Here is a 23005-nt window from a genome sequence, read left to right as displayed (position 1 = left end):
GCCTTTTTAAATAAAGTAACCCTCCAGCTGCGAGGCTATGCCTTTACTCTGAAACTCTGTGGGCGGAAGAGGGCGCGTCTGTTTTTCCAGTCGGGTCAGTTAGCTTGTTAGCATGTGACTGTGGGAGCGGCTGGATGTTCAAGCTCTTCCCCGCTTCTGAGAGCCATTTGTGGGGGAGATGCCGCAGGTCGAGCGGGAGGCGGAGCTCCGCACTCTGACGGAGGTGAGAACGAGACCGTGAAGCTGCCCCTGAGCTTCAAAATCAAACTTTACAAGTCCGATAACAACTTTCTGCTGCTGCTAGCCGGTCAACTGGGGTTAGCTCGGCAGCTAAATGCTAGAAGCAAGCTCCTCCTCTTCCTCACTCTGGCTCATCTTTCCTCCTCTTCCTCACTCTGGCTCATCTTTCCTCCTCTTCCTCACTCTGGCTGTTGTCTCTTCCTCACTCTGGCTCATCTTTCCTCCTCCTTCCTCACTCTGGCTGTTGTCTCTTTCCTCCTCTTCCTCACTCTGGCTGTTGTCTCTTCCTCACTCTGGCTCATCTTTCCTCCTCTTCCTCACTCTGGCTGTTGTCTCTTTCCTCCTCTTCCTCACTCTGGCTGTTGTCTCTTCCTCACTCTGGCTCATCTTTCCTCCTCTTCCTCACTCTGGCTGTTGTCTCTTTCCTCCTCTTCCTCACTCTGGCTCATCTTTCCTCCTCCTTCCTCACTCTGGCTCATCTTTCCTCCTCCTTCCTCACTCTGGCTCATCTTTCCTCCTCCTTCCTCACTCTGGCTCATCTTTCCTCCTCTTTCCTCACTCTGGCTCATCTTTCCTCCTCTTCCTCACTCTGGCTCATCTTCCTCCTCTTTCCTCACTCTGGCTCATCTTTCCTCCTCTTTCCTCACTCTGGCTCATCTTTCCTCCTCTTCCTCACTCTGGCTCATCTTTCCTCCTCTTCCTCACTCTGGCTGTTGTCTCTTCCTCACTCTGGCTCATCTTTCCTCCTCTTCCTCACTCTGGCTCATCTTTCCTCCTCTTCCTCACTCTGGCTGTTGTCTCTTCCTCACTCTGGCTCATCTTTCCTCCTCTTCCTCACTCTGGCTGTTGTCTCTTCCTCACTCTGGCTCATCTTTTCTCCTCTTCCTCACTCTGGCTCATCTTTTCTCCTCTTCCTCACCCTGGCTAATGTTTCTTCCTCCTCTTCCTCACCACGTTTAATCCTCCTCTTCCTCACTGTCTTCCTCAGTGTGGGTACCTGCATCCAGGTGAGACCCTGTGTGACCTTCACTCGGTTCAGTCTCTGTTCCCTGATCTTCGTCTCTACGTTGATTTTTACTGTGAGTACCTCAGAAATGACTTCCTGTTGTTTTATTTTGTCAGGCCCTTTCTCAACTCTGAAGCGTGCGAGTCCGTGATCGCGTTCTCTCGCGATTTGTACAATTAGAACGCCAGCGTACTTGATGATGTCACAGGTCTGGAGCCTCTTAATTTGACTGTGATTAATATGTTATGAAGCTTAACTTCAATCACAGCCAAACTGATTTGTTCAGGAACAAATAAAACACTGAAATAAACCAAACATCAATATTTAGAAGTGATCCAAGTGACTTATAGATCGTGTTTAACCTGAGTAGCGAAATCTCTATTAATAAAATCAGTGTACATGCATGCCTTGATAAAAAGCAGGTGAGCTGTTAGAACACTTTTATGTTTATTTTAGTGGACACTCAAACATTACAGACAGCTGCTGGGGTTTGGAAGAGAACTGAACAAATATTTAAATGATAATCTGATCATTTTGAAACAGCCTTCAGAATCTCCACATATTAACATGCTGGTGAAAAACTTTCCTCCTGAATTGAAACATATCTCATCCAAAACACAGGAGCAAATAAAACACTGAAATAAACCAAAAAATTGACATTTTGAAGTTACCTGAGAGACTTGTATATCATGTTTAACCTGAGTAGTGAAAGACCACGGGGGGGGAACGATGTGCCGGGAGTCCGCTGTTCTCGCCGGCTCTAGTGATCCTCGACCACGCTGTCTGCTATGGAGCTGGCGGGTCACAGACGTCTCCGAAACGTTGGCGCGCGTTCAGAAATATATGATGTGTTGATAAACAGAGCAGATATTTGAAGCTTACACAGCTACATTCTCGCCTGAAAATAACTTGAAAGTTTATTTTGTGACCCAGAAAGAGTAATATTTAAACTAGAGATGGCACGATACCACTTTTTTATGTCCGATACCGATATCATAAATTTGGATATCTGCCGATACCGATATGAATCCGATATAGTGTTTTTTAATCAACAAAACTGTTTTTTAAATATCTTGCTGCATTTTGTATAAGTTCATACTCAAGTTTAAAACAACAACTACACTAAAACTATTCTGTTATACCTGTATGCAAAAAAAAAAAATTTCATAGTTCAGCAATACTGATCAATCTAATAAACTTAAACCTACACCATCCTCCCTATTCTGGTATTTTAAAAAGTACTTAGCGTAAATATTAAGCAACCTAACTAATAGGGTTCCAACTCCCAGCAACAACAAAAATAAATAAATAAAAAATAGGGAACCACCCCTCACGCTCCACCTCATGATGCTTAATCGACGTAATCAACCTTAATTTGATGCAGTGTGAAAAAAAATGCACAGAAATCAATTATTTTTCAAGAAATATTAAATAGATTCAACATCTTTCTTCAACAAAATTGCAGACTGCACAGATGGTACCTTCCCAAAGGAAAAAGTACTACAGCTTACTAGGGTATATTAGACTTAACAGTTACTATATACAGTAATGGACTTCTATACATTTTACATCAGATTAAAACTTTGGGTGTCAGATAATTATTTATTAAAAGCTCGACATTTTAAATGAGAATAAGAAAGAAAAGTATGTCTTTGTGCCCCCTTTTCCCTGTTAATGCCCTATCGCCCCCCCTGGCTAAACTTTGCTAGATCCGCCCCTGCACAGTTACCAGCGTCAGATGTAGAAAAAGATCCTCGAGTAGAAAGTAATATTAAATAAATCCTAACAACAGCTGATCAAACTTAAACGTGCTGCTGTTGTTCAGCCGCTGGTTTCCTCTTTCTGGTGCAAAGTGGCCAAAAGCAAACAAGAGACAGACGGACTCACGACAGAAAAGCCGATCAGCTGATCGTTAAGCAGTTTCATGATTGAAGTAGCAGCAAGAAGAGGCAGTCACTCCATATATCGGTTGTTAAGCTTAACGCAGGAATGTTTTACAAACATTCAGAGATGGACTTACACACTTGCTTTACTTCTCTCGGGGATAACTTTGTCGGAGATGAAATGCCGGTTGCTAGCGAAGCTCCACATGCTATCCAGACCACCGACATGCCACAGCCGCTCTATCACGTGATGCATACTGCTCCGACGTGCTAACGTTCTGAGGTGAGTTACGGCGTGTTGCAAGTTTTGTGAGCTGCTTTCGTGATATTTAATGGATCGGATTACATTTTTTATTTTTCTCCGATATCCGATCCAGTAATTTAGGTCAGTATCGGACCGATACGTAATATCGGATCGGTCCATCTCTAATTTAAACGTTTTTAGCCGCGCTCGTCCGCCATTGCCGCGTTTCAGTTTTGGACGAAATGCATTCTGGGATATTTAGCTGTACCAAGTCCACACAAGTCACCACAGATGCATGCTCGATAAAACGGGCGGAGCGAGAACACATTCGGGACTTTTTCACGTTCTCGGCTTGATGCGTACTTTAAATAGGAACAGTACTTGGTCTCCGACTGATGACGTATCACAAGTACGCACAAGTACGCATATTGAGACTTGGCTTGGTAAATCAGGGCGATTTCCTGTTTCAGAATAAGAGTTTGTGTTTCAGGTTTCCCAAATAAACAAAAGAAGAAGTTGTTGTTTCTCGCCGGGACACTTCCTGTTCAGTACGAAGGTGAGCCTCCGAGCTGTCGGCCATGTTGTCTGTTTACTGTTTGTAGTGACATCATGAAGGTCAAGCTGGCGCTTTGGTTTTCATACAGGAAGTGAGTATAATATCCCAGTATGCATCTGGCTCCACGAGACGCACCCGTCATCGAGGCCTCGCTGTTATGTTTGCCCATCGGTCTCCATGGTGATAAACCCAACCTGTCCGTGCGTGGACGCTGCCGGGAACATCAGGCTGGACGCGCTCACAAACTGGGCTGAGGTAAGATGTACTGAGCATGCTCAGTGGGGCTGAGTCAGCTGGCTCAGTGGACAGTTCTGACCCAACAGAAAACTAACTATTAGTGAAAATATACCTGAAAACACATGTTTAAGAAGGTGGAGCCTCCACACAGGCAGAGGGCGGAGCTAAAACACACTCTAAACATTATGTTTATGCCACTTATTGCTAGGGCGTGTCCAACCTGTCACTACTCGTGTCAGAGATGAGGCGGGCCTTCCAGAAGGATACCCCCCTTTATAGCAGGTGCCCTGTGCAAACTCCGCCCCCTGCAGGTGAACAGGTATCAGCTGACAGGTCAGTTCCTCACTGTGTGTTCAGTCAGTGTTTCCGTTACGTAGATGGACTGACGAGAGTGGTTTCTCCTTCTGCAGCCTCCAAAGTCCCCTGCACAACTGCACCTCCTCCTCCCCGCAGGGTCGCCAACTTTCTGAAGTCACCTTCCAAAGTCCCGTCCACTCCAGCCAGCGTGAGCAGAGTGGGGAGGTGAGGGCAGCGAGGTCATACACCGATGAACTGCTGGGGATTGACTTCAGTGCTCTGCCTCCCACCTCCAACCACCACACCAACCCCTTCCTAAACTCCTCCTCAGGTGAGTCTCAGAAAACACGAACAAGCTCCAGGTGAACGTGAGAAAAGTTGAACCCACCTGGTTCTGGTTCCTGCAGGTACAGAACCCCTCAGCAGGATGATGGGTGAGCTGAGGCTAGATGGAGACTCGCCTGAACGATCTGTCCAATCAGAAGCAGAGCGACGCCGTCCAGTTACGGGACGGCCATCCGCCGCAGCACCTGAGCTACAGCGTCCTCAGAGATCTCAGTTACAAGCGGACCAGGTGAGCCAGACTCTGGCGTCTCGGCAGCTTCTCCAGTCTGTGTCCCGAACGGCGGCGCGGCTCCCTCCGGACCAGGCGGCAGTTTTTCTGTCTCTGATGGCGATGGAGGGGCGGAGCTTCAGTCTGGCCGATGTCTTGGAGGCGGTCCAGATAAACGGAGACTTCGCATCAGCTCTCAGGTTCCTGAGCCACAGCTGCCCCATCTGTCAAGAGCAGGTGTCTTTCAGCAAGGTGAGCCACAGGTTTGAACCGGCCAATCAGAGCGCGCGCAGCCGGCTGATGTTCTTCTTCTCTCTCTGTGTTTCCCCGCAGATCATCACAATGACGCACTGCTCCTGCTTCCTGTGTCAGACGTGCTTCAAGATGTTCTTCACAACGGCCATTAAGGAGCGCAATGTCGATCAGCTGGTCTGCCCCCAGTGTGGCCGACCGGAGGTCAGAGGTCAGGGCGGGCTGGAAGAGTCCATGGACTACTTCAACCTGCTGGATACACAGGTGAGGCGCGTTCCGGCCTAGTTTGTGTGGGATGACCAGTTCTGACACGTGTCTGTTTGTCGGTGTAGATCCGCCACTTTCTACCGGCTGACGTCCACGAGCTGTTCCAGAGGAAACTCAGAGACCGAGCTCTGCAGGAGATGCCCAACTTCTGCTGGTGTGCTCACGTAAGAACCCGAACGATCTGAGCCTCGCAGTCCAGACGCTCACAGAAGCAAGAAATGAATACCGCTGCTAGCATCGATACAAACTGTGATCATCTGCTGCGTGACGTTCGGTCCTCAGACCCGCTGTGGGATACTTTTTGTCTCTGCAGCGTGGCTGTCAGAGCCTGTCCTGAGTCATGACTTCATGACAAATAAAATCTTAACCATTAGAGCAGCGGTCTCCAACCTTTTTTGCGCCACGGACCGGTTTATGCCCGACAATATTTTCACGGACCGGCCTTTAAGGTGTCGCGGAAAAATACAACAAAATAAAACCAGTACCGGTACCGAAAAAAAGAAGATTTATTCATAACACACGTGAAAAGACCCAGGAAAACAGAGTTAACGATCAAAACGATAACAAAATAACGCTGAAAACCGATAAAAACCCTGAAAACTATACATTTCACACCTCAGCCTCAACTTTCGCGGCCCGGTACCAAACGACTCGACAGGCCTACTTGTTGTTCCTAGAGTATTTAAAAGTAGAATGGGAGGCAGAGCCTTCAGTTTTCAGGCCCCTCTTCTGTGGAACCAGCTTCCAGTTTGGATTCAGGAGACAGACACTATCTCTACTTTCAAGATTAGGCTTCAAACTTTCCTTTTTGCTAAAGCATACACCCAGTGCATCATGGGAAACCCCCAGCAGCCTAGACCTATAGCAGCATGAGTAAGGGAGGCTTCAGGGTCACCTGATCCAACCCTGGGTGTTTCTTCTTCACTCACATGTTTATACACCCTTCTGTATTTAATCATTAGTGATTATTCATCTCTGGCTCTTCCTCCCCCGACCCCCAACCAAGCCCCTGAGCTCTGCCGGAGGTTACTTCCTGTTATAAGGGAGTTTTTCCTTCCCGCTGTCGCTGAGTGCTTGTTCGTTCGTTGGGTTTCTTTGTATTACTGTGGGCCGTTGACCTTACAGAATAAACCTTGTTGAGACGACTGTTGTTTGGTGTTTCAGTGTTCATTCGGGATGCTGCACGAGGCCCAGCGCCTCAGGATGGACTGTCCAAGCTGTAAGAAGAGCACCTGTTCTCAGTGCAGATCACCTGTAAGACACGCTCTCACGCACACACACAGGTGAACCAGCCTCAGATCGGGTCCTGACCACAGTCCCTGTGTTCTGCAGTGGTCCCCCGAGCATCAGGGTCTGTCCTGTGAGCAGTTCCAAGTGTGGCAGCAGCAGAACCAGCCGGACCCTCACAGCACCTCCCAGCTGTACAGCAGCATCGGTACGAACCCAGAACCAGGTCCAGGAGACTCTGAGGGCCTCCTGCAGGACCTGAACCTAATGTTTCACCCCATCACTCAGGTGGTTATAAGCAAGCAGGTAGAAGTGGAAGCAGTCAGCATGTGACTGAAGGCTTTTTTACTCTTGCTGTTTACAAACTAACACACGAGGCCTTCAATCACCGAAAGCGTGACGCTCAGAGGACTTGACCCGGTCCAGTCAACGATCGGCGTGGGTGTTCTCGCCAAAAAACCCAGAAAGCAATGCCTGGGGGCTCTGAGCTGACACGCCGGGACCTGGTCTGTCCTGGTCTCCAGCTGTTCCATTAACGTTTAGCATCCATGAACAGAGGACATGGTGGCTGCTCAGGCGGTAGAGCAGGTCATCCACTGACTGAATGGTGGTGGTTTGATTCCTGGCTTTCCCGTAGTCTGCATGCCAAATATCCTTGGAAACCATGTTGCTCTGCGACGCATCCATCGGAGAGTGAATGTGATGCATGTTAGACGCTAACGCTAACAGCTCAGAAAAAGTGCTTGTGTGAATGAAGTATAAGAACATCCGTTTACAAACTGTCCAAATGTTGATTGTGTCCTTCTGGACGTTTCCACCATCAGGTGACTTCTTCAGTGTCAGCTGACTGCAGGTTTCAACCTTATATTAAATATATTATATTTACATAATGGCTGAAACCAGCCCACTGAATGACCAGTGGGCTGTGAGGTCAGTTTATGATCATTAATATGCAGATTGCCACGTCCACTGATCAAAGAGTCCCATTCAACGAGAGTTGGCTGCATTCACAGCATTGTAGGTAGGATGGTGGCCCCCTCCTCAACTCCGAGATGGCCTTACGTCTTTTCACTCGACTCCTCGCTCAAACCAGCGATTTCCCCACCTGGACGAATGAGGTTTAGTCGCACTAAGGCTCAGCCTGGTCCGTCCTGGTCTAACGTTTCCCTCTGTGTCCTCAGAGTGTCCAAACTGCCAGCTGGTCTTCAGCCTGTCCAAAGGGGGGTGTCTCCACTTCACCTGCAGTCAGTGCGGTCATCAGTTCTGCGGCGGCTGCAGTCAGCGCTTCGTTCTGGGCTCGGTGAGTTCCAGCTGTGCTGTGTGTAAGTGGAGCTCCAGGTGTTTGGTCAGAGAGTGATGGATTGTGGGTAACGAGTGTTAGACGACTGAAAGGTGTTCCTCGGTTCCATATTTACATCGTTATCAAACGAGCCAATCACAGCGTCTCACCTTATAAACGGTCTGATTATGAGTAAAGCCACCTGCTCTGATTATTCATCGTGCTGATAATTTGAGTTCTTTAATGTTTTTGAAGTTAACGAGAAAATGGTTCGGCTTCCAGCACCGAAGTGCCCGGGCCAGGTGCACGAGACAGGTGTGTTAGAGACTTGACACCTGTGTTGTTTAACCTCTGCAGGCCTGTGGCTTCTCTGCAGACTGTACGAGCAAAGGTCTTCATGCTCACCACCCCAGAGACTGCCTGTACTACCTGAGGGACTGGAGCCTGACCCGCCTCCACCTGCTGCTGCAGGTGAGAGCCAGCAGATCAACCTGAGGTGTTCCCAGCTGTTCTGTGATCAGTACTTTACAGTTGTGCTGTTTCCTGTCTCAGCATTACAGAGTGTCTCCCTCCTGGTTGGAACCGCCCAAGGTCAGCTCACCTGACACCGCTCTGCCAGGTGAGACTTCTACCTGTCTACCTGGCATCTCCTTTGTCCAAGAGTCACTGACAGGTGTGTTCCCGTTCCAGCGTCCTGTCCAGTGCTGGAGCTGAGAGACGATGGCAGCCAGAGGGAGGAGCCCTGTGGTCGACCTGCGTTACCTGAACACCGAGGATACTGCCAGTAAGACCACAGCTCCCAGTAAAGATGTTCTGCCAGATGTGCGTGGTCTTAGAGGCTCCGCCCCTTTCTCCTGACAGGTCACACTATAAGGAGCGTTTGGTGGAGCTGATTAACCGTTACCGTGCTGACCCAGCGGTCCTCTTCAGTCTGGCAGAAATAAAGGCGGAGCTTCAGCGTTGGCATGTTACCGTTCCGACCAGAAAACCAGAGGAGCCAGAGCCACTCTACACTCATCGCCTCCGCATGGTCAGTGACATCACCAGATGGTGTTATTCGTCATCAACAATGACGCCTGAGATTTATTTTGAAAGTCTGATGTGCTGTTTCAACCATGTTTCTTTTCAGCCAATCACAGTGCAGAATTCTGTCTCTCTGCAGACGCTGACCAATTGCACTCCTCTCAGGAAACAGCGCTGCTCTCCGGTTAAACGCATTAACAACCTCTGTCCTCTGCCCGTCACCGTGCCTGCTGGAGCCCCGCCCCCTCATGTGCTGCTAAGCGATTGACTCCACCCACTCCTAAAGTATGACCTCCCACTACACCCATCAGTTGCTATGACAGGGCGGCCCTGTGTTTTGATTGGCTCAGCACAAATATACTAATTAGGGACCAAATATGAGCAGCCAATCAGAGTTCAGCTAACAAGCTAACGATGGAAGCTGCCAGTTTTAGCATCTGTTAGCATGTCTTGAGCAGACTTCAGGAGGCGGAGTTTGAGCATCCTGTTTTTGTTCGCTGCACTTTACCTGTTTAACCAAGTTTAATGAATAAAAGCTGTCCTAACACACCTCGGCGTCCTGTCTTCCGTTTCCATGGTGACCTGCCGTCAGTCACACAAACACGCGGGTGCTTTCATAGAAAACTTTTATTTAAACTTTCCAAACAGGAAGGTGTGCTCCCTCTCACACCTGTCAGTGTGTGTTTAGCTCTTCTTCGGTGGTGTGGCGTCGTCTCTGGGCAGACTGAAGGGGACGATCGCTTTGACGAGTCGCTCTGTGATTGTTTTGCTGTTAGCGGCGATGATCCTCCTGGACATCAGGTCCACGTCGCCACCTGAACACGGAGACACCATTAGCTGGAAACACCTGAGCAGGGAAATGTGCTGTTGATGGGTTAGCTTACCTTCGACGTCCATCAGCACGCCGCCGGCCTCGGACACGATCAACGACGCGGCAGCCACGTCCCAAACGTGGATCCCGATCTCGTAGTACGCCTCCACACAGCCCGACGCCACCAGACACATGTTGATGGCGGCGGAACCCGCCCCGCGCACCCTGAGACGGATGGACACGTCAGCTATGGGAAAACAAGCGTGCAGCGATGTCAGCGTGGCGGCAGCCTTACCCGTGAACGGGGAGGCAGAGGATGTTTCGGAGGCTTTGGAAGATTTTATCAACAACGTCGGCGTCTCTGTCCGATCCAAACTCCGTGGCCACCATCGCCTGTTCCACGGCTGATGACATCACACACAGATAAACAAACAGGTGACCGACCGCCCGCATAAGTGATGTCACTGATTTATTGGTTATCGATTCACTGAGCGCTGACCTTCCTGCCGGGACACCTGCAGCGGCTCGCCGTTACAGAATGCTCCCTTTCCCCGCCTCGCCGTGAACATCTTGTCCTCCACACAGCTGAAGACAACGCCAAACTCCACCTGAGGGAGGGGAAAAAGAGTAGAGGCCGCTGTGAGGTCAACAGGTGAGGTCGTTCATGCTCATCCTCAGGTGGCCTGAACACCTGAAGCTAGTGTTTAGAGAGTGCTGACGTTTTGCCAGCAGGCTCAGTAAACTGATCGCAAGGCTAGTAATGTTGTGGGGATAATTGATGGATAATACCTCCCACCCACTCCATGACGTGCTACCTACAGGAGCACGCTCAGTGAGAAGCTGAGATTACCCATAATGCACCACACTCATCTGCCTGTACAACTCCATCTAACACACTGTAAACACTGCAGTAGTTACAGCCTTTTGCACACGCTCTTTCTACTCTGATGTTGCTGTTAATCCTTGATATTTATTATTGAGGGATTTCTATATATTAGGGCTATTTCTTAAATCTGTAACAGTTTCTGTACTGGAGCAGCTGTAACCCACATTACCTGAGGGATTAATAAAGTATGCTGATTCTGATTTTCTCTTTTTAGCTGCCAAATCGCCATGGTAACAGATGCTGAGCACCTCACCTAGTCAGGAGCAGGTGAGGTGCCGCGTTTACTCTTTTGGTCATTTTATATGCTGCAGCAGATGGAGCGCCATCGCTTGCTAACGCGTGTGTGGGAACAGCCACGCCACCTCTCCACCTAAGGAAACACTCCCAGGTGAAGCAGACAGTGGTGATGCTGCGCCTGTGAGCCAGGGCGAAGCTCAACTGAAGAAAGATGAAACCAGAAATGGCGCCACTCTGAAAAGTTTCCACCAGAGGGATGAGACCCAGGCTCAAGTAACCGAGGCTCACCTGAGGCTACGTCTGCACGTACATGGGGATTTTTGAAAACGGAGATTTTCTGTTTTCTTTTCTTTTTTTAAATCCCGTCCACAGACGCAAAAAATGAAGGAAAATGCTGCCAGGAACATGCCAAAGCAACAGGTGGCGATATATTCCAAACCGTGTAGGAATGTTGACCAATCAGAAGCCTAGAAGCCTGGGTGGGAAATAGTAAACACAGACGGGGCATAGAAGCAGAACTGAGTCCTATGTGTGGAGGGACAGTAACTGTGTGTATGTAAGCATGTAAACTCTGCAGAGAGTAAAATTAACAGCATTTTGTCCAAGTCCGCCATTGTAGAAATTCATTTCACAAAAACATGGCGCACAGTGTGATGTCAAAAGAGGCACACACCTTTGACGCTGCGTTTTCTCCGTGTTCCTCGTCCACATGTAAACGCAAAATCTGAGTTTTTGAAAATGTCCACCCTGGCAGGAGTTTTTAAAAATCTCCGTTTTCAGTGACCGAAAACGCCGTTTACGTGTGGACGAAAGGTGCAAACGCATAGAAAAATCTGCGTTTTCAAAAATACCCGCGTACGTGTGGACGTAGCCTGAGACTCACTGTGGCTCAGGTGAGAGCGTAAAGTGGATCAAAGACGAGGCAGGAGGTTCCCGTTGAAACCTTTACTGGGACAAAGTCCTTCATCAAAGCATCAACAAACTGCAGAAAAGCTGCTCCATCCACTGCCGTCTGATTTACAGAGAAACGCCTGATTCACCTTTAGAGGCTGGCGGCAGCGTCTGTGTTACATGGAAGCAGCACACAGGTGTGTCCGAGGCGGGGTTAGCGGCCCCATTTTCACTTTTCAGTATTTATTGCTGCTCATTAATAAGACAGAAGGATTTATCTGATTAATCGACTAGGGCTGCAGCCCTGTGATGTCGCTGCTGATGTCAAAGGTCAGGAGGTTTGTGCTGATGTGGACTCAGACCTGTTTGTTGATGGCGAATCCGATGGAAATGGCAACAAAAGGAAACCTGTGAAGGAGAAACAGACACAGGAAGTTAACGTGTTCGCACCGCCATATGTGTTCCTGCAGAGCAGGTCTGTTTACCTGTTAGGTCACCACGGTAACCAGTGCCCATCAGCGTTTTAAATGAGCTGATTCAGTGTGCTGAACACCAAGCCAAACAGGAAGTCATCTGCTTCAAAGTAAAGGTTCAATCTAACATTCACGCTGGTCACATCATCGATCTACCCGCTGAGGGACGGCTCGAGCTGAACATTGATCATCCTTCATCGATCTCTCAGCTGACTCTCTGATCGATTCCCTCTGAGTCAGTTGGACCAAATAAACCTCAGATCTGGAGGTAATCGATCAGAAGAGCCGTAGCCCCCGCCTCACTCTCTGAGTAGAGCAGGGCGATATGGCCAAAAATATTTATCACCATATACATTTGAAAATTTGTGATAACGATATAATTGACACCAGACAAATTACTTTACAACTCCACAACTTTATTAGTGCAAAAAAAAAAAAAAACCATCAATGTATTTTCACTTAAACAAGCAGCTGTTTTATCTGCATTAAAGTTATATAAACATGTAACAGTGCAAATGCAAACTCCTCGCTGACAGTTTAACCAAAAGGCATTTCCAGTGGAAACTGGCCGACACATCCTCAGCATAACCATGTATAACATCCACAAAACTTAAAAAGAGGTTATACACACACACAATACGATAATATTATGTTGAAGCACAGTACGTATCACTCCGCGAGGCTCCGCCTACGATAGCCGTAATGCTCCGACAATCCATCAAGCGGTGCGGCTTCGTAGCTCAGCAAAGTCGTACTGAAACATTTGACAGATTTTCGAGCGCCGTGCACATAAAATCGTTTCGAGGTCAGTAAACACAACCAGAGTTCATACATAAGGCACACGGGATTACAAGGGGCTCTGTCGACTTTCAGAAAAATCAAAGGATTGATTTTAAGTGCGCCGTATTTTCCAAACAACACGGTAATAACGACGGCCCGCTAGCATGCGCTACCAAAAATAGTGCTTTGTTGTGTATATGACGAACGAAAGCTAAACCAGTTCCACACCAGTGAAGCTGCAGCATTTTAACAAACCAGTTCTGGTTCATCGTTTCATTCAACGATCCGCTTAAGCTCTTCTCATTCTGCGTCGCCGGTGTTGTGCCAAAGTAGGTATCCCCGACAGAATTTGTTTCCCCTGTGCTGGGAGCAGGAAGTACTGATGTTTTCATTTTGTGAAAAAGTGAAAAATTAGTATCGTTACATTACCATTCAGTTTGAGGGTTACAACAGAAAATGATATATTTATTGCTCACGGGGTATCGGATGGGATTATTTTAATAAACCATTAACATTTTGGCAGATATCTATTTTTATTCTCCTGTAACTTTACTATATAAAGAGATAAATCCTCCAAAGTTTCAGGAGTAATGCGTCATAATAAGAAGTGTTTGTGAACGAAAAATCTACAATGTGGGATACTGTTAGTCCGTGAGTTACACAGGGGGAACAAATTGTGGCAGGATCAGCCTGATATTATTTGTATCCCACTATAACTTCGTTGTATAAAGAGCTAACATCTCAAAAATGTCAGGAGTATCAACAAAATCAACAATGTGGGATACCCCATATGGAAAAGATATATATAAATCTTATAAAGTTTTTATCTGTCTTGTATGAAACTTGTATGAAAAGCATACAACAGTGAAAACACATAAGATCCCTTGAAAAATTATATAATGAAACTTGTATGTTTTGTATACTTACTAAAAACATATATGATTTACTCATGAAAGTGGCCACTTTCATGAGTAAATCATATATGTTTTTACCATTTCTTTTCCATATGGGACTGTTTGTCCGTGATCACATGGACTCTTCACCCTCCTGCCCTCTGGGAGGCGCTACAGGAGCCTCCGGACTAAGACCACCAGGTACCGGAACAGCTTCTTCCCCACAGCTGTCAGACTCCTGAACTCTGCCTCCTGACATCTGACCCACGTTAAACTCATGGACTGAACATACACACACCCACAATGGACAACTGTACCCTCAAACACACAATAATAACATGGACTGAACCACCACTCACAACCACCAGCACTTTATATAGCCTCTGTAGGAATTATATCTCACTTATCTTAACTGCACTACTGTATAGCTCTGTGTAAATAATCATTCTGTACATTCGATAATTTTTAATCCTACAACTGTTTACAACTTGCACAGTTCCCATTTCTGTATAACTGTATATCTCAGATTCTGTAAAGTTATTTATTTCATATTCTGTATAGTTTTTCATATTTATATCCTGTTCATAGCCTGTACATAGCTTGTACTCACTACAGCCTGTACATACTTATAGTTATAGAATATTCACAACATACTTCATACCGTGTACATTATAACATTCCATAATAGACCCATTTCTGTAATATACTCACATATCTATATTATTGCTAATATATATTGTAATATATCTATATCACTAAAGCACTTCTGGATGGATGCAAACTGCATTTCGTTGCCCTGTACCTGTGCATGTGCAATGACAATAAAGTTGAATTCTATTCTATTCTATTCTATTTGGACAGTCCAGCGTGTGCTCCCGACGCAGGGGAAACAAATTCTGTCGGGGATACTGAGTTTGGCACGACACCGGCATGTGCGTATGAAAACAAAGGCACTGCGCATGTGCGTTTTACCCATATTCTATCGCCATATTTCATTTTCCTATCGTTGCCCGACATTACACCGGTGTTACTGTGAACAGTATGGCCCAGCACTATCTCTGAGCGCCCACAGGAAACAAAGAAGCTGCAATGATGATGTCAGAGAGTGCAAACTCACGCGTGAACGAAGTTGGTCGTGCCATCGATGGGGTCGATGATCCAGGTGGGCGAGTCAGAGAGGACGCAGGGCTCACCTGCAGCCACTGACTCCTCCCCTATGAACCTGAAACACACAGAACAGGTGAAGCCGTTACACGCTGAACGAGGAAGAGCCACAAGACGGCAGCCAGAGGTGTTCCAGCAGGTCATCTCTGCTACTCCTCAGCAGCACACAGCTGGATCCCTGAACGCTTATCTTTGTAAACTGATGATCAATAATCCGACTGGACATGCACAGAGGGGGTGGAGCTTCATACCTGTGGGTGGGGAACTTTTCCTTCACTGACTGGATGATGAGCTGCTCCACCTTCTGGTCGGTCTGCGTCACTAAATCCACCACTGAACTCTTCGTCATCACTGCCCTGTCGCCACGCAGAGCGTCACACACCACCTGATCAATGCACCAATAACTGATCAATATTTACTCCTGATCAATGCACTGATAGCTTATCAATCAGAAGCTGATCAGCCAATAGTTTCAGTTACTAAGTCTGTCATCTGGGGTTAACCTGAGATTTCAAGATAAAAGCCTTTGTTTCCTCTTTGCGCTCAGAACGTTTCAGAGAAGAAGAAAGTGACTCCACCCCCTCTGTTTTGGAGCGTGCTCAGTAAGTGAAGAAATGGCAGGAAGCGGATTCTGCAGTCGTGACGGCCGTGCGGCTCACTGTCAAGCAGTCGTCAGCTGACCCTGAAGGTCACATGGGCGAGTGACGTTCAGGTGAAAAGAATGAACTTCCTGAGACTCCTCTGTTTCATAATGAAATCACCTGTAGGCCCTGACAGGTGAGTCTCAGGTGGGAAAGAAAAAGGAAGATGACGACTGACCTCTCCAGCTTTTCGTGCCACGGCGACAGCGTGGTCCATGGCGTTCTGCCAGGGGTCAGCCATGTTGGAGGAGGAACTTCCTGTGGAAAGAGGAAAGACTGCGTGAGGTGTGTTCCAATATTCCACTTTGATCAGGAAGGTTCCTCACTGACATACACTTCAGTTGTCCATACACTAGGGGAAGAAGCTTCAATGCTTCCTTTATGACCTCCTTTAGCAGAGGAGACACTGGACCATCTTTATGAAAAGGGAGGAGAAAATGGCGTCCCATAATTCGTTGTCCATCCGACCATTCATGAAAACATAATCACAGTAACCAAAGCGGAGCAGATCATGTAAATGTCCATTCTAAGTGTTTTTTCTTTTCATTCAGAACCTGTATATATATTTATTTATAGCTTTTATCAGCAGCAGTGAAACTCACAGCTGAACCCTGAGCGTCACATGAAGAACACAGAACGCTGTATGAGCTCAACATTATGATCTATGTGAACTGATCAAAGTGTGCTCGTATGATCAGTGATCGTTAGTAATGGCATGTCATGTGCCTGCCTGCTTCAAGTCCTCTACCATAATCCCTGTCCCCAAGAAACCTAGGATCACTGGACTAAATGACTACAGACCCGTGGCTCTGACATCTGTGGTCATGAAGTCATTTGAGCGCCTGGTTCTCTCCCATCTCAAGACCCTCACGGCCCCCCTCCTGGACCCCCTGCAGTTTGCATACAGAGCCAACAGGTCTGTAGATGACGCCATCAACACGGCCCTACACTTCATCCTGCAGCATCTGGACTCCCCAGGAACCTACGCCAGGATCCTGTTTGTGGACTTCAGCTCTGCCTTCAACACCATCCTTCCAGACCATCTCCGAGGCAAGCTTTCCCAGATGAATGTGCCTGATCCCATCTGCCGGTGGATCACTGACTTCCTGACGGACAGGAAGCAGCATGTGAGGCTGGGAAAGAATGTCTCGGACTCCCGGACCATCAGCACCGGCTCCCCTCAGGGCTGTGTTCTTTCTCCTCTGCTCTTCTCCCTGTACACCAACTGCTGCACCTCCACCCACCAGTCTGTCAAGCTAATCAAGTTTGCAGATGACACCACCGTTATTGGGCTCATCTCGGACGGGGATGAGTCTGCCTACAGGAGGGAGGTTGAACGTCTGGTGTCCTGGTGCAGCCACAACAACCTGGTGCTGAATGCCCAGAAGACAGTGGAGATTATTGTGGACTTCAGGAAGCACACAGCCCCACTCCCCCCCATCATCCTGACTGACACCCCCATCACCTCTGTGGACTCATTCCGCTTCCTGGGTACCACCATCACTCAGGACCTGAAGTGGGAGCCCACCATCATCTCCGTCATCAAGAAAGCCCAGCAGAGGATGTACTTCCTGAGGCAGCTGAAGAAATTCAACCTGCCAACACGGATGATGATGCAATTCTACACCGCAATCATCGAGTCCATCCTCACCTCCTCCATCACCGTGTGGTACGCTGGAGCCACTATCAGGGACAAACAGAGACTGCAGCGTGTTGTGCGCTCTGCTGAGAAGGTGATTGGCTGTAGACTCCCATCTCTGCATGACCTGTACACCTCCAGGACATTGCGGCGTGCAGCTCGGATCTCAGCTGACCCTTCTCACCCTGGACACAGTCTGTTTGACCTGCTCCCCTCAGGCAGGAGGCTCCGGTCCATTCGCACCAGAACCTCTCGCCATAAGAACAGTTTCTTCCCCTCTGCTGTTGGACACATGAACAATAACCGTATGACTGTTCCCACCACTAACACATGACCCTACGCTGTGTCACTGCATCATTTCATGTTTGGCACTGATCACCACCTGCACTCATGTATATATCTTTCAACGTAGCACTTTTTAATTTAATTCTTATTCTCATGTATATATCTCATGCATATATCTTTCTACGTAGCACTTTTAATTCTTATTCTTACTTTTATTTTTTCATGTCTATTTAAGCGCAATTTATGACAGCATGTTTGCACTGAAGCACCGCAGCAATTTCCTAATGTTGTAAACCTGCTCAACATTTGGCAATAAAACCCTTTCTGATTTCTGATTTCTAATGTCCAGTGTTGGGAAGGTTACTTTTAAAATGTATTCCACTACAGATTACAGATTACCTTCTCAGCACTGCTGAGAAACAGAAGCTGAGTTCACTTCATTTCTGCTGTTTCATGGAAACAGTTACTGAGGACCAATAAGTGGGCTCGCCTCTGAACGCTCAGCGTGACACTGATGAAGAGTTTTAGGACACAGCCAAAGTTTTAGTAATATCATCATTTTAGTAGGATTGCAGTAAATGTTCCTCCTCCTTTAAAACACCAGAAAGATATGCTTTACAGACTGTTATCGTTTCTATGACCTCCATAAAACAAGAACACACACTGTGGTGAAGCTAGACCAGCCTTTTGTAGTTCGTCTTCTGCACATTGTAGTTTCAACACGCCAGACTTCCTGTTAAAGAGACACCAGTGTAAGGTTGTTCCGGTTCTAAGTGCACGCCTCTTCCCTTTTCCTGAGTCCTCAGCAGTTCTCCGTCTCACCTTTGACCTCAGTGACGTTTTCATCGAGGTCAAGGAAGAGCGTCAGGAATAGGAGACATGAGGGACTTCTGGAATGCACCAGGAATGCCCAGAGTCCTCATCATAAGAACCACATCAGTAATCAATAACATCAATCTGGGAGGTGATGGATCGATAATCCAGTAACACCAATCCTGACCTATCACAGCGGGTCCTGAATTGGCCACAGGTGACCGCTAAGTGGCTGTCTCAGCGCGTCCTCTCATCGAGTTTACGGTCACTAACCGAGTATATACTGATTATCAATGAGCGTTACCTGGTGGCACGTGACGAAGTGTCAAGAGTGCCGACACCTTTCCGTGCGCGTGCCCACCGGCACTGCCGCGCCGTATGAAATCAGCTGATTTCTGAACGAAAGTACTACGCCGCTGATTCCCGCCACAAATTCCAAAACCGGAAGTAAGGCGGCGGATCAACGAGACGTTTCGAAAACAAGTAAAGAGGAACAGCGCGAGCCCTGAAAACGCACCTGAGGCTCTCGAGGTCGGTCTGAAGGTAATCCGTAACGGGTTAGCAGCTCCACTTTCGGGTTTCTTCTTCTACGTTCTACGACTGAGCGCTGCCGCCTCCTACTGGACATTGACTGTCACAACAACAACACTAGAAAAGGTTGCATTTCCTGCGAAAATGCAGTGTGAACGCCGTGTAGTGGAATCTGAAAACAGCAGGACAGCTATCTGTTGAAAACAGGTGTAGAAGCTGAACTCTGCTTTATTTGAAAGACTACACTGAAGAGTGACAAGAAAGCAGATTACATGCAAGCAGGAGAGATGTGCAGCATCTGTCCCATGTAGTACTCAAACACTGGCCACCAGATCTCACAGCAGCTGCGCATCCCACTGCGCCAAACCAGTTCTGGTCCCAAACAAAGATATGATGAGAGGAAAAAAAACGTGCACTGTGCAGAAGAAGCTAAATTGTGCAGAAAAGAGGTGAAAATGCTGAATGTTCAGCAAAAAAGAGATAAGGAACCTGAAAATTGTGCTGAAAAGAGGTGAAAAAGCTGAAAATTGTGCTGAAAAGAGGTGAATCAGCAGACTTTCTGCTGAAAAGAGGAAAAGAAGCTGAAGTTTGTGCTAAAAACAGCTTAAGAAGCTGTAATTTGTGCTGAAAAGTAGTGAAAAACTGAAAATTTTGCTAAAAAGAGGTGAAAAAGCTGAAATTTGTGTGGAAAAGAGTTTAAACAGTTGAAGTGTTAACTGAAGAAAATGTTGCCATAAGGGGGATTCGAAAGTATAAAAGTTATCATCACCAAAAGATATAGCAGTGGAAAGCAGAAATAGCAGAAGAGTTTAAAGTTTGAATGGTGAAAATCGACTGAAAACTGAGGGAGTAGTTAAGCGGCAAAGAAACGGAGCAACTAGAATAATAAAGGATAAAGAATAAAGAGAAACAGGAACTCAACTGTGTGCCTTTGAGGCATCCACACAAATACATCACTAAAGCCTACTACTACCTACTGGCGTGGCACGGTTTTCAGGGTTTTGCATTAGGTCATAGTACCTGGTACTTTTACGGTACCTGCACAGCCGTAGCTCCATACTTTATTTCAAACACAGAACATTACAGATCAAAGATCTTGTACATATTCAGATAAGCAATGTTAGAATCAGAATCAGCATACTTTGTTAATCCCTCAGGAAATGATGTGGGTTACAGTTGCTCCAGTACAGTAACAGAAACAGACTATTTAACAATACAATATGTTACAGATTTAAGAAAAAGCACAATATATACAAATCACTCAATAATAAATAACAAATCAAATCACTTTTATTGTCACATCACATGTGCAGGTACACTGGTACAGTACATGCAAGTGAAATTCTTGTGTGCGAGCTTCACAAGCAACAGAGGTGTGCAAAGTACAATAACATAAAACAAGCAAATATAAGAATGGCTAAATCTGAGAGTAATAAATATATGTACAATATAAGAGTGTATGCATTACTGAATGTTAATATTAAATGTGTGTGTGTGTGTGTGTGCGCATATTTAAAAAATTAAATAGAATAAACAATAAAATAAAATATACAGAGGTTGGCAGTTGGACATGTGCAAAACAGTGGCATTACTGTACAGTATGGAGTGCATAATGTTGAAGTTCCAGTAGTGAAGCTGAGGTGTCTATGAAGTGTTCAGCAGTCTGATGGCCTGGTGGAAGAAGCTGTCTCTCAGTCTGCTGGTACGGGACCGGATGCTGCAGAACCTCCTTCCTGATGGAAGCAGTCTGAACAGTTTATGGCTGGGGTGACTGGAGTCCTTGATGATCCTCCCCGCTTTCCTCAGGCACCGCTTCCTGTAGATGTCTTGGAGGGAGGGAAGCTCACCTCCAATTATCCGTTCAGAGCACCGCACTACTCTCTGGAGAGCTTTGCTGTTGTAGGCGGTGCTGTTGTCGTACCAGGTGGTGATGCATCCAGTGAGGATGCTCTCAATGGCACAGCGATAGAAGGTCCTGAGGATGCGGGGGCTCATGCCGAATCTTTTCAGTCTCCTGAGGAAGAAGAGGCGCTGCTGCGCCTTCTTCACTGTTTTGTTTGTGTGTACTGACCACATAAGATCCTCAGCCAGATGTACCCCAAGGAACCGGAAGCTGCTCACTCTCTCCACAGCAGCGCCGTTGATGGTGATGGGGGTGTGTACTTCTCTGCACCTCCGGAAGTCCACTATCAACTCCTTTGTCTTTGCGACGTTGAGGGTGAGATGGTTGTCTTGACACCAGTGGGTCAGGGCGCTGACCTCCTCCCTGTAAGCCGTCTCATCACCATTGGTGATAAGACCCACCACTGTAGTGTCGTCCGCAAACTTCACAATGATGTTGGAGTTGCTAGTGGCCGTGCAGTCGTAGGTGTAGAGTGAGTACAGGAGAGGGCTCAGTACATCAAGGATTGACAGAGGTGATTATAAATAAGCATCAAGAACACTGACAGGAATATTACAGTAAAATAGAAAAGAGCGTGTGGAAAAGGCTGTAACTATTGCAGTGTTCACAGTGTGTTAGATGGAGGAGTTGCACAGGGAGATGGCCACGGGCAGGAATGACTTCCTGTGTCATTCCATGGTGCATTATGGGTATCTCAGTGAGCGTGCTCCTGTGGCTGACCAGCATGTCATGGAGTGTGTGGGAGGTATTCTCCAGCATCACCTTTATCTTGGACAGCATCCACCTCTCCGACACCACCCTGAGAGAGTCCAGCTCCAGGCAGGTGACATTAAAGATGATATTCAGAGAAATAAAGGTAAGGGAATGATGTAAAGTAACGCTCTTCGTGGTCACACTCATGAATGCTGTATTTGCTTAGTGGAGGAAAAAAGACAAACATAAACAAGTAAAATAAAATAATTCTATGCAAAGAGCAGTTTACAGCAGGGTTGTTTCGCACTAGAGGGCAATAACAGACTAGAGAAAGAGGCTTCTACAGCTTTAATTGCCTTCAGGTTTTGTGATGGTTGAACACACTGAATGTGCTGTTTGAATTCATCTTTAGAGAACATAATGCAGGGTTAGTGCCTCTGAATGTACACTTATGTATATAAAACTTGGCCATAATCAGGTCAGTTATATTTACTGTGTCAGGCTTCTTTTGTAGATCTGTAGTTTTCTGTAAGATGTCCTTCCAAAATAAAGACTTCAGCACTTTGTTCACACTTGTTAATATTCAGATCTAAGCCAGAAGCTCCAGAGAACGCTTTCACTGACTCCAGAGCTGCAACATTTGGTTTTTGTTCTTCAGAATAAGGGTTAGGGTAGTACCACCAGCCAGCTGAGTGATGATCAGACTTCTGTCCAGCAGAGAAATACCTTGAATTTTACTGGATCTAATATGGTCTGCTAAGAGTTGGGCGACTAGTAAAAAGAGGTACAGAGAAACAGGCCATCCTTGCCTGATGCCTGTCGACAGATCAGATCTAGGACAGGTTCCACCAGCTAGTGTCACTGAGCTGTTAGCGTTTCTGTAGAGTCTCTGCGGATGAAGTCACTCCCAAAGCCAAGTTTATGTCAGGACTGTGAACTGGTGTTCCACAAAAACCTAAAAATAACACGACTCCATTGTCATCAAAAAGTTGACAGTAGTCTAAAATGTCCAGCACTGATCTGATATTGTTGGTTATGTCTGTTAGCCACAAACCTGATTGTGTTTATCTATGAGGGAGCTCAGGACCATTTTGAGCCTCTTTGCTAAAATTAGAGCAAACGTCTTGTAATCATTACTAAGCAGACAAATAGGCGCCAATTATCTCGAAGTAAACGATCTTTATTGGGTTTGCGAATGAGAGAGGGCAGTCCCAACACGGGCCCAGCTCAGCAGCAAAAACCTGATAAAACTGCAGATAGACCGTCTGTTCCTGGTGATTTGTTATTTTTGAGAAGATTCA

General features: G+C 46.8%; 2 protein-coding genes and 1 long non-coding RNA gene across 9 annotated transcripts in view; 2 read left to right on the top strand and 1 right to left on the bottom strand.

Moving 5' to 3' along the window:
* Nucleotides 1–57: 57 nt before the first annotated feature.
* si:dkey-181m9.8 (E3 ubiquitin-protein ligase RNF31) lies at nucleotides 58–9613 on the top strand. 4 transcript variants are annotated; one of them, XM_040022204.1, is made up of 17 exons: nucleotides 58–223; nucleotides 1229–1319; nucleotides 3864–3929; nucleotides 4018–4184; nucleotides 4375–4499; nucleotides 4577–4794; nucleotides 4871–5268; nucleotides 5350–5532; nucleotides 5601–5699; nucleotides 6700–6789; nucleotides 6868–6970; nucleotides 7944–8062; nucleotides 8399–8512; nucleotides 8594–8660; nucleotides 8732–8825; nucleotides 8903–9071; nucleotides 9204–9613. In XM_040022204.1, exons 1-17 carry the CDS (start codon nucleotides 179–181, stop codon nucleotides 9330–9332), a joined length of 2277 nt encoding a protein of 758 aa, XP_039878138.1. In that variant the 5' UTR covers nucleotides 58–178; the 3' UTR covers nucleotides 9333–9613. The 4 variants fall into 4 exon arrangements, 3 of the variants coding, with proteins under 3 accessions (XP_039878138.1, XP_039878129.1, XP_039878145.1); XM_040022195.1 differs by having other exon boundaries at nucleotides 9171–9613; XR_005694584.1 differs by lacking the exons at nucleotides 8903–9071; nucleotides 9204–9613 and having other exon boundaries at nucleotides 6868–7050; nucleotides 8732–8782.
* Nucleotides 9614–9673: 60 nt separating this feature from the next.
* LOC120728256 (inositol monophosphatase 1-like) lies at nucleotides 9674–19220 on the bottom strand. 4 transcript variants are annotated; one of them, XM_040023064.1, is made up of 9 exons: nucleotides 19095–19207; nucleotides 16019–16098; nucleotides 15451–15584; nucleotides 15153–15257; nucleotides 12252–12297; nucleotides 10375–10483; nucleotides 10171–10279; nucleotides 9949–10100; nucleotides 9674–9879 (listed from the first exon to the last, which is right to left on the bottom strand). In XM_040023064.1, exons 2-9 carry the CDS (start codon nucleotides 16079–16081, stop codon nucleotides 9749–9751), a joined length of 849 nt encoding a protein of 282 aa, XP_039878998.1. In that variant the 5' UTR covers nucleotides 16082–16098; nucleotides 19095–19207; the 3' UTR covers nucleotides 9674–9748. The 4 variants fall into 4 exon arrangements, with proteins under 4 accessions (XP_039878998.1, XP_039879004.1, XP_039879008.1 ...); XM_040023070.1 differs by lacking the exon at nucleotides 19095–19207 and adding an exon at nucleotides 18882–18996; XM_040023074.1 differs by lacking the exon at nucleotides 19095–19207 and adding an exon at nucleotides 15703–15881 and having other exon boundaries at nucleotides 16019–16104.
* Nucleotides 19221–20872: 1652 nt separating this feature from the next.
* The window catches only part of LOC120728489, an 8804-nt gene continuing 6671 nt past the window's right edge, over nucleotides 20873–23005 (top strand). Inside the window, exon 1 of the long non-coding RNA XR_005694730.1 lies at nucleotides 20873–20884. This is a non-coding gene — a long non-coding RNA (uncharacterized LOC120728489). The remainder of the gene's footprint in view (nucleotides 20885–23005) is intronic.

This window comes from Simochromis diagramma, unplaced genomic scaffold (assembly GCF_900408965.1).
Source record: "Simochromis diagramma unplaced genomic scaffold, fSimDia1.1 OVJJ01000385.1, whole genome shotgun sequence".
Classification (NCBI taxonomy): Eukaryota; Metazoa; Chordata; class Actinopteri; order Cichliformes; family Cichlidae; genus Simochromis; species Simochromis diagramma.
The sequence above is the reverse complement of the archived record's forward strand: the minus strand, read 5'-3'. Positions and strand labels throughout refer to the sequence as shown.

Bases quoted from the DNA above. Each gene is read 5' to 3' on its own strand.
- LOC120728256 (XM_040023059.1), bottom strand. From the start codon at position 19,205: ATGTCCAGTAGGAGGCGGCAGCGCTCAGTCGTAGAACGTAGAAGAAGA. The intron at 15,585-19,094 runs GTGCGTTTTCAG...TGCATTGATCAG, and splicing joins ACCGACCTCGAGAGCCTCAG to GTGGTGTGTGACGCTCTGCG. The intron at 10,101-10,170 runs GTAAGGCTGCCG...CATCCGTCTCAG, and splicing joins CTCTGCCTCCCCGTTCACGG to GGTGCGCGGGGCGGGTTCCG.
- si:dkey-181m9.8 (XM_040022195.1), top strand. From the start codon at position 179: ATGCCGCAGGTCGAGCGGGAGGCGGAGCTCCGCACTCTGACGGAG. The intron at 6,971-7,943 runs GTACGAACCCAG...CTGTGTCCTCAG, and splicing joins CCAGCTGTACAGCAGCATCG to AGTGTCCAAACTGCCAGCTG. The intron at 8,063-8,398 runs GTGAGTTCCAGC...TAACCTCTGCAG, and splicing joins AGCGCTTCGTTCTGGGCTCG to GCCTGTGGCTTCTCTGCAGA.